This window comes from Manis javanica, chromosome 1, assembly GCF_040802235.1.
Source record: "Manis javanica isolate MJ-LG chromosome 1, MJ_LKY, whole genome shotgun sequence".
Lineage (NCBI taxonomy): Eukaryota > Metazoa > Chordata > Mammalia > Pholidota > Manidae > Manis > Manis javanica.
The window spans coordinates 3,184,966-3,195,229 of NC_133156.1; the positions used below are offsets into that span (position 1 = coordinate 3,184,966).

The 10,264-nt window shown below is 54.0% G+C and overlaps 2 protein-coding genes across 2 annotated transcripts in view; one reads left to right on the forward strand and one right to left on the reverse strand.

The window, feature by feature from the left end:
* LOC140848917 (uncharacterized) overlaps positions 1-2,996 on the forward strand; it is a 126,347-nt gene extending 123,351 nt beyond the window's left edge. Inside the window, exon 5 of the mRNA XM_073234170.1 lies at positions 1,036-2,996. Coding sequence (XP_073090271.1) covers positions 1,036-1,400 — 365 coding nt within the window. The 3' untranslated portion in view covers positions 1,401-2,996. The remainder of the gene's footprint in view (positions 1-1,035) is intronic.
* The window catches only part of LOC140845526 (transmembrane and coiled-coil domain-containing protein 5A-like), a 65,723-nt gene extending 57,827 nt beyond the window's left edge, over positions 1-7,896 (reverse strand). The window contains exon 1 of the mRNA XM_073219921.1: positions 7,823-7,896. The gene's annotated coding sequence lies outside the window, so the exon portion shown is untranslated. The remainder of the gene's footprint in view (positions 1-7,822) is intronic.
* Between the last annotated feature and the right edge of the window lie 2,368 nt (positions 7,897-10,264).

The window sequence follows — 10,264 nt, forward strand, 5'->3', positions numbered from 1 at the left end:
TGAGAATCATGAAGCCATGATTTTCATATTTCTGGGAGTTGGGGGAAAGGAGATGAAGACAAAGAGGTAAGGGCAGGAGGCACTAGATTATGTCTCATCTTGAAGATTGTTAGAAACACTGGTTTTTCCCTGAGAGAGGAGCATTACAGTGTTTTGAGCAGACAGGTGATGGGATAGGATTTCTATTTTAAAGGCTACTCCTCCTCCTACATGCAAATAGCCCTAGCAGAGGAGGTTGGCCTCAAGGAAACCAGTTACTGCAGTAATTCCTAGGAGAGATGCTGACAGCTTGCCGCAGAGCAGGTGCGGGGGAGGTGGTGAGCAGCCCTCAGATTCTGGGTATGATCTGGAGGTAGAGTGGATGGACCAGATGTGGGGTACGCGAGAAGAGTCAAGAGTGGCTTGGGTTTTGTTCTGAGCCACTGAAGGGAGAGAGTTGCCATTTCCCAGGGGGAGGGCCTTGGGGGCAGGAGGCTGGGGAACACTCAGGGGGTGGGCTTCAACCCACACCAGATGGACCACAGTCTTCCCCGCAGGGGAGAGGATGGGGCTGCCAAGATCACCACAGACACTGTGCTTGAGCTAAGGACACTAGGTGAGGCCATCTAAGGAGTACAGAGACGTCCCAGGGCTGAGCCCCACAGGAAGGAGATGGGAAAGCAGCAGAGCTGAGCAAGAAGTAGCAACCAGTGAGGCAGGAGGGGGGTGTGGGAACCACGTGGGCAGGGCTCAGCCTCAGGGATGGTTCAGGGAGGGACATGAGCTCCAGTGAGGACTGGCTCTGCTGGAATCCCTGGAGAGGAGAAGCTCTTTGCTGGGGTTATCAGGATGGTCCATGAATTAGAATCAAACCAACCCAAAGAACTGATCCCATATTGCTGGTGAGAGAGGCAGGGCCTGATGACCCATGCTAGGCCCACCATGCTGGACAGACATCCCTGTTCCCCTCCTTGCATCAGTGTAAGGTCAGTTTCTGTCTCTTGCAACCATGAGACCCAACACAGCACCTCATCTCTTTTCTCCTATGTGGCCCAGAGAGGCCAAGTGAAGGCCAGCACCCCGCCAACCTGTCTGGCAACCACACAGTGCAGCCAGGCCTGGGTGAGGGGTCAGAGGGCTCACAGGCTTGGAGGCATCACTACAGTCTACTCCAGAGGCTCAGGCCTTGCCCAGCACAGGCACTTCCACCAGATGAATCCACAGCTGCGATGGTAAGAAGCACCCCTGTTACATCTTGGGGCCTGCAGTCCTCCTGGGTGACCACCTCAGATGGCAAGGGACATGCGGGCACCCCTGACCACTGCCCCTCTGCCTGTCACATATGCTGCATTCACAGGGAATACTCTGGAACTGGTAAGGGCTTGTGGGTCATGGGCTCAGGGGTCTCACTTTATGGGTGAGCAAAGAGCACATGCAAGGGCTCATGGTGGGAACGGACAGGATTCTGCAGACAACCTACAAGAGAGCCACCCAGCTTCCCTCCCCATTCCCAGGCCCCTGACCCCAACAGAACATCTCTACTCTTGAACACCAACATGGGAAATACAGTTGACCCTTGAACAACACAGATTTCAACTTCAATGGTCCACTTTTATACACAATTTTTCAATAAATACTATATTATACAATACCATGAGTGTACTTTCTCTTATTTCTTCTTAATATTTTCTTTTCTCCAGTTTTCTTTATCATAAGAATATATTATATAACACACACAAAATATATGTTAATTGGCTGTGTTATCAGTAAGGCTTCTGGTTAACAGTAGGCTGTTAGTAGTTAATTTGGGGGGAGTCAATAGTTATACACAGATTTTTGACTGCATAGGGGGTCAGTGCTCTAACCCCTGCACTGTTCAACAGTCCACTGTACTGTTAAAACCATTTCTGGCACCCACAAACCTGGGTGCTGGGGCAGCCTATCTGGAAACACTTTCAGGCACACACAAATGATGCTGGGGGCTGGAAACCTTGAACTAGGCTATGGAACCCCCCTGTTTGGGAAGAAGATATCCCAGAAAATTTCCTCTGTCCCCTCCAAGGAGGTTGGGGTCCCTTCCCCATTTCACCTGCAGAGGATAGTTTGGTGCATGACCAGGCACACATCCACAGCCCTGCCACCCCCTCCCAAAATGTGAGATGAAAAACCAGTAAGGTCCTCAGTCATGAGCTTAAGTAAGATGCACGGTCATTCTGGCTGGAGTACACATTTCATCTATGGTTTGGAGTTTAAAGCACCTGAGGATAGCAAAGGGGGGCAGTGTGCAACGAGAACCTTGCTGTCCCGATGTGGAGACTAGGTTTGCACTGGGCTGGTGGAAGCTCACATCCTGTCAGTGCTTGTGTGATGTGTCTCTGCATACCAGTGTCACAGAGCTCTCCCTGCTGATGCTCGGGATGCAGGGCCCATCAGAACCAGGTTTGCAGACACCAACCCTGTGGCCTGCCCACCAGGCCATGATGCCAGCCTTGGCAAAGACTGAGGCCCTGCATCTGGTCTGCACACACCCCCATGTTGGTTTCCTGGGGCTTCTGGAATAAAGCACCACAACCTTGGTGGCTTTCTATAACACACATTTATTGTCTTACATCTGGGGATCACAAGTCCAAAATCAGTTGCCTTGGATGGAAATGAAGGTCTTGGCAGGACCACTCTCCCTCTGAAAGTTCAAGGGGACAATCTATTCTCCCACCTTTTCCAGCTTCTAGAGCCACGTTCCTTGCATTCCTTGTCCCATCATCCCTTCCTCCAGCTTCATGACCAGCAATGGGAAGCAAGTGGAGCATCTTGCTGGCGGCACCACTCACCTCCTGTAGACAAATTTCCCCTTGCCTCCCTCTTATAAGGACACATGTGTTTGCATTTAGGGCCTACCTGGCTAATCTAGGATAATGTCCCCATCTCAATATCCTTAACTTAAACACTTCTGCAAAGTCAGCCTTGTGCACGCATGTGCGCACACACGCGCACACACACACGTGCTCATGTTCTTGTGGCCTTTGCCAGAATTGTTCATTTTCCCATTGCAGCTTCCTCCTCCCTGTATTTATGGAAAACTGACTTCGATTTCCACCTTTAATGAGTCTTCCTCTCCTCCTCTCTCATTTTCCAAGAACACAACCTCTCTGTAACAACAGCAAGGTGCTTGTTCAGAATTCCCATGGGATTGGTTTCATCAGGACCTTAGCACTTTCCCCTATGCACTTGCTAATTTTTGGTTTCTAAAAATAGAGCTTGAATAGTAATACACTTTCACTTAGGGAAGTCGGAAACACAAAAGAGCAAAAAAAAGTAAACCAGAGGAAGCCACTGTTAGCATTTTTGCTTATATACTTTCATTCTTTTTTCAGGGCTAATGTACACATTGAAAAGGAATTATTTTAAAAACAAAAAGCACTACTTTGAACCATCCTTTGGACTCTGGAGCCAGATATTTTAGTTCAAATTCCAGCCAACCATTTAACATCTGTGTGACTTTTGGCAAGTCGCTTAAACTCTCTGTGTTTCAGTTTCCTTCTCTCTGAAGAGGAGGAAATGACACATACCTCATAGGGTTGTTAGGAGGTTAAGTCAATGTACGGAAAGTACTTAGGACTGTGCCCAACATGGTGTGAGCTCTCATTGCCATTATTATTATTACATATATAAGGGGACATCTGTTCAGGAGGATAAATACCCTTGGCCAGCTTAATTCAGAGCTGCGGGGGATTCCCTGGTCTGAAAGCACTCCCATTTATTTCACCTCCTCTACCGTTAGGCAATTCAGTTGCTTCGAGTTTTTTTCTTCTATATAGAACAACTAAGGGATGAACATCCTTGAACACCTCTGCACACGTTTAAGTGTTCTTAAAAAATGAGACTGCTGAGTCACAGATTGTATATCTTTTTAACATTTTGATACCTCATTGCCAACTTGTCTTTCAAAAAAGTTGCACCAGTTTGCCCTCCCTTGTCCGGGGGAACGGCATCCTCCATGCTCATCTTCCTGTGCCCTGCCAGCATCCTGGGCACCACACTGCCCTCCTCCAGCCGACCGTGACTCTCCAGGGCCCCACGCCTACCCTGTAGTGGCCCAGGGAAGGAAGCAGTGATGTTTATTGAAATGGATGAACTGGAAATGAATATTCCAGTAGTATTTTCATCCTCTGGTGGTAAATCCATGCTTCATTTCCTCTACCTTTAAAACGTGGGTCAACACAAACCAGCAACAACCAAACACTGCTTAAATGCAGTTTATTAAATTGTGGAGGACCACACAGTCCGCGGGTTCATTCCAGACAGGACTGGAGGGAGGTATGCTTTTTAATCACATCAACTCTATTATAAATTTCCAACAACCAACATCATGACTACCAAGGGACCATTTCAGAGTCCCCAGTCTGCCATTTGGCACTATGACTCCATCTCGGAGGCGCACCGAGTACAAGTGCACAAAAACCTACTTGCAGATAGACTACTGTCCCACTTTCCCACATCACACGAACAAAGGCCCCAGGAGCCTGCGCGGGTGTGACAGCCCACTGCGCTCCTCCCACAATGCTGGTGAGGTAGGGCCCTTATTCCCATTTTACTGATGAGGAGACTGAGGTCAGAAAAATTAAGAATTTTCTCAGCAGCTGGGAAGAAGAGAGGATACCCTGAAATTCACATTCCCTAATTCCCAAATCCCTGCCCTCCCTGTGTGTGCATGACACTGGAAGGGAAGCTAGAAAATGCCAGCTGCCATTAGCATGCGTCACCTTCTTCTCTACCTCCTCTTCACAGAAAAAAAGGTGCTTGGGTTGGGCATGTCGATTTGCAGGCATCTTCCCAGCCCCATGAGTGAGGGGTCTCTGGTCTTCTCCATCTGGCACCAGAGCTCTACATGGCTGGCCAGCACAGCCCAACCCGGATGGCATGACCCACCCTGTCCCATGTGTCAGGAACCTCAGGCCTAAGCAGGGTCCTCCAGAGGCACCTCTCAGGCAGCTTGGTTTGTGAGAAAAACCCAGAACAGGAACTGGAACATCCAGATGAAGAGAATCAGATGACTGGAGCCAAGAGGGAGGGGAGACCCCAGGGCACTGAGGAGGCAGCTTGGCAGTGACACCAGCCCTACAACTGCCATTTGCTCACTGCTCACCAGATGCTGCATTCAACACTCACACACGTGCTCACATCTAATTGTGCAAGAACACAAGCAGGTATGTACCATGAGGAACCCATTTTACAGATGAGAGACGTGAAGTGTGGAGCAGAGAAGAGACTGGCTGGAAGGCAGGAAGCTGGAGCGTACCGATGGCTCAGGGCTCAGGACTCAGGTCTGAAACCCAGGCCCACCTCTTCTCAGCTGTGTGATGCAAGGAAGGGACTGACCTCTTTGGTACAATGGGCACTATAATAACATGGGAGAATGTGGAGACTATAAACAGCTAAATCATTATGACTTTAACAAAACAGTTCAGTGAAATGATTTCCTAATGCTGAGGGCAGGGAGTTAGAGGGCTCTAAGAAATTATCCTGAAAACACAGCTGACGGCGGGCTGTGTGAGCTTGGACACAGTAAACATTTACTGTGTATTTGCTGTGCATTGCCAAAATAAACTGGGTACCACCCTGTGACCTGCTCATTGTCCAACAGGGCAGGTGGAACAAAACCACATGGTGCATGTGAGCAGTGTGGAGTGGGGACAAGCCCAAACTTCCCGGTGGCCAACCAGGCAGGGCAGGTGGAATTCTCCAGCAAAGGGACAGCCAAGGTCAAGGAATCAGAGGGCAGTTGAAGCCCTAGAGGTGCCAGGCCCTAACCAGGTGTGTCACCAGCACTATTTCAGCAAACCTCATGCCAGCCCTCAGAGGGAGGAGACAACTGATTCTATCTCTAAGATGAGAAAACCAAAGCCAGAGAGGTTAAGCAAGCTGTCTGCAATCACACAGCTGGCCAGCAGTGGGGCTGGGATTTGAACCCGAATCTCTGGGACAAGAAAGAGGAGGGAGAGAGCTGGACCAGCAAGGCCACAAAGACCCCAGGATGGAAACTGAAGGGATGCACTGTCTCCTGGAGCCTGGTGGAAGGTGCAACAGGAGCCTGTGACCCATGACAGTGGCCCCGTCGGTCCTGTTCCAGCCTGGCCAGGGGCTTAGAGAGTCTGCCAGAACCAGGCAGGGCCGCCTGATGAGAGAGGATGGGCTCTGCCCCCTGCCCCTGGAGAGAGCCTGGCTGCTCACTGGAGCGCCCTGGGCATGCCTCCCTGGAGCATACCTCCACACACCAGTCCTGCCTCTGGGGAGGCAGGGGGAGAAGGGGAAGGACCTAGGAATTCCACCCTTCATGTGCGGATGGAAACACCCATGTGGGCCCTACAGACTTTCCCTCCCGAGATTAACAAGTCAGTGGCCTAGGCAGCTCCCTTTGAGGTCAGGTAGGGCAGCCTGCTTTAACTGAACTCTACAAAGAGAAGCTGGCAAAGGATTGGACGGACCCAGACCTGTGGCTAACTGGGCTCAAATCTGGTACTTCTGAGCACCTGGCAGGAGCTTCCAGTGCTCCAGAAACAGACGCCACCTTTCCTTCGCCATGAGCCTGCCACAGCTGACGAATAAATGGCAGCCACTGCTGATTTACTTCACACTCACAGCCTGAAACCTTGCCAGACCTCGTTCCCCCATCCCAAGCCCCCACTTCACTCCCAGTTCAAGCCTCTCTCCCACCCCAGGGCCTATGCAAATTCTGGTCCCTTTGTCCTTCAGCCTTTAATGCTCCCTCTCTCTCCATTAGTAGACACACAGTTTTAGGGTCCAGTTCAAATGCTGCCCTGTGTGCAAACCGCTCTGGTTTCCTCTCACCTCCGGACGACTCCAGCCTGTTTCCTGAGGGTAATCCCACACTGCTGCCTCTCTCCCTGTCTTGTACCAGGGCTCCTGTGCTCTGCTCTCTTGGCCTGGACCACAAGGTCCCTGAGGTCAGAGATCAAAGCCCCAGTTGCCAGCAGACACTTACTGGATCCCATGTGTCCATCCAGTATACACTGATTGGCCTCTACGGCCCAGACTTCCTCCTGACTGGGTCTTTCCACAACTTCTACTCTGGGTGACCACAGTGGCCACCTGTGCAATTTGCCCATCACACCTGGGAGAGCTCCCCTGCCCTTCAGAGCTCCAGGCCTCCTATCCTTGCACTTTCCTGCTTCCCTTTCTGGGCATCACCTGGTGGCCTCTGGTGAGCTCCAGCCACAGGACGCTGGATGTGGTTTCCAGCAGGGTATCTGCCACTTCTTCAGAGAGACCCCAGTCAGCAGGGTCCAACCTGGCTTCTTCCCCAGGCCACTTGGCTTCTACTCCCAGCAAGAAACTTCTCCTACAGGAGAGGCACTCAGACTGTCACCGAGCAGGAAATGAGAGGCTCACCGCAGAGGTCCTGTCCTGAGCCCAGGGAGCTCCTTTTTTGGGGGACGAGCAACCCTGATTGGAGGATAGGGACTCTGAGCTTGCTTTCACTTTTCAAGACCCAACTCTGAGCTCTGGTAGCAGGAGATTCCAGGAGCCCCCTGACCTGCGCTCCCGCCTCTGGCGCTGCAGTGCCTGGACGCCGCCACCCGGGTCTCACCCAGATCTCAGACAGTAGAGATGGCCAGGGCACGGCCCCACGTGCGCACCCGGGACCGGTCTCCGCACAGAAACCCGCAGCGCACAAACTCGAAAGGAGGTGGTACCCGCACGGTCTCCTCCTTTAACCCAAGCCTCCCTGAGCCCCGGCCACCGCGCCAGGCTGCCGCTCCAATTCGGAAAGTGGAGGGCGATGCAAGCGCGCCGGGCCGCGGCCACGGGGCAGGGCCGGCGGTACCTGTCAGCAGTTGGATCCTGTGTCCCAGCACCTTCATCGCAGTGTCTGGCGCGAGGCTGCGGCGTCGGGGGAGCGCGCTAGGCCGAGCCCAGGAGAGGAGCGCGGTGGGCGAGGACAGGCGGCAGGAGAGCGAGAAGCGAAGCAGGAGCAGCCGGGAGCCCGGAGCGCTATCGCCGCCGCCAATGCCGCGCTCCCCCGTTCAAAACAGTTTTAAAAAATCCACCAATTGCAGGACCGCGCACCCGTAAATGGCGCCCACCGCCAAGTGGTCGGGGTGAACTCCGGGAGGCGGAGGGAGCATACCGGGTGGGGGCCGGTGACACCCCGGGAGGCGCCGGAAGGGGGCCTCGGCGCCCCCTCGCCTGAACAAAGGCCCCGCCACCCCCGGGTGTCGCGGTGCGGGAGGAGCCGGAGGCGGCGGGGCCTGGTCCTGAGGGTTCACGTGTCTGGCCGAGAAGGCGAGTCGCGAGAGCCGGGGTTGGGGGGGGTGCGCTGGGGGAAGAGGGGTGCCACCCTCGCAGGCTCAATGTGGCCCCGGCGAGAAGGCGTCCGGCGTGCAAGTATGGGGTCGTGCGCGGAGGCTGCGCTGGGGGAGGAGCGGTCTGCAGCCGCGAGGATAGGGAACAGGTGGCGAGGGACTGTGGGCGCCATTGACTGACCGAGGGTGATGGGAGCGTCACAGACGCGTAGGCGGGGGCCCGGGCCTCGGCGCTACGGCCGCCTCCAACGCTAGGGTGCAGGTGTGCCCGGCCGGGAGCCCCTCGAGCGCGCCGCGCTGTGGGGGGCGGAGGCCGGGCTGGGGGCGGCGCCCCGCGGGTCGTGCCCACGTAGCGGGTGGGCAGGCCGGGTGGCCCTACCGCGGAGGCCGCCCAGGGCCCTCGGCTTCCGCCTCCTGCCACAGCCGAGTGGGTGGGTGGATGGGTAGGCGGAGCGAGCAGGACGCCGCAGCGCCCGAGCCCAGCGGAGACCCGGGTCGATCCGCACGTTTCTCACGTCCCGCAGGCGCGGGGAGGAAGGGTCCCCTCCGCTCGGACTCCCACGGCTGCGGTGGCAGGCCCCACCCGCCACTGGTCTCCTTGTAGCTGCGTGGCATCCGTTTCCCGGGGGAGGGGGCGGCGTGCCTCAGTCTTTGTTTAGGTTCCCGAGAGGAACCCCAGCCCTTCCCCGCTCCTGCCGCTGGGCCCCACCCGCCGCTGCCTGGGAACCGCTGGGGAAAAGCTCTAGGGGTCGGGAAAAACCAGGTGCTCAGGGGTCCTTGGGGCATCGTCCCCCGTTTTCCGAGCTGGAGGATTTCCTTGGGAGTGACCGTCTCCGGCACAGGTGTTCTGGGCCCTCAGGGTCCCACCTGGAATAGCAAGTGGCAAGGTCCTGCTCCACTCAATTCACCCTCCATTGTTTTAGCCGAAAGGGAGCTGGGACACCCCGTCTTCCTCAGGCTCACTCTGGTCTGGCCCAGTGACGTCGCTCTCACCTGTCACCGCAAAAGAAGGAGTGCCAAAGCCCCTAGACTAGATGAAGTCCTACTGTAAGGGGAATGGAAATCTGACTGAAAACATTTACTTTGGCCAGACAGCTCAGAATGGGGGCCTGGAGACCTCACTATTGAGGCTCTGCCAGTGACCTTGGGCGGGGCTGTGCCCCTCCCTGATTCCAGCCTTTTCCGTGCAGAGTGAATGTGTTGGACCAGGTCATCTGAGAGATCCGGGATGGCAGCGGGATGGGATGGGATGGGAGGTCAAGAAAATCGTACAGAGCCTCCTCCCCCTTCATCAGTCTTCATCTGAGCTTATCTGCGGTAAGGTTTCTGCTTTCCCTCAGCTCCAGGATGGGTAGAAACCGCTGTGACACTGAACTGACTGACTGGGGAAGCTGGTAAGATTTGGTGGCCCTTGAAGGGGTACACATTCCTGGCTGGGGTGCAGTATTTAAACCGAATAGGAGGCAGTGGTCTTGGGTTCTCCTTATAACTCCCGGGCTCACTGTGGGGAACTCAACACCTCTCAGTTTCCTCCTTTGTAAAAGGGATGGGGGTGGTCAGTAGTGACAGAGCTCTGAACCTCTATATCCAGGAGACTATACAAGTCTGGAGCCAATCCCTCAGAGCACAGGTGGGTTTTACAATTCCCTGGCTGTGTGATGTCCAGCAAGTTACCCACTCTGAGCCTCTGTGTTATAGTCTGTGAAACTGGTATGATCATGATCTCAGAGCTATTGTAAGAAATAAATCATGAAACATAAAGAAAATGCTCAATATAGTGCCAGACACATGGCTTACGTGTTCAATAAATAGTTGATATTGATGATGAAATTGTTATTGCATTAGAGGTTCGGGTTTCCCTGAGTTCTACCCTTTTCAGTAATTTCAGACCTAGTTATCGAACAAAACTAATGTTGAGGTTTTAGTAACATAATTCACAAGGCTCGGCCTGTTCTGAATTCCTT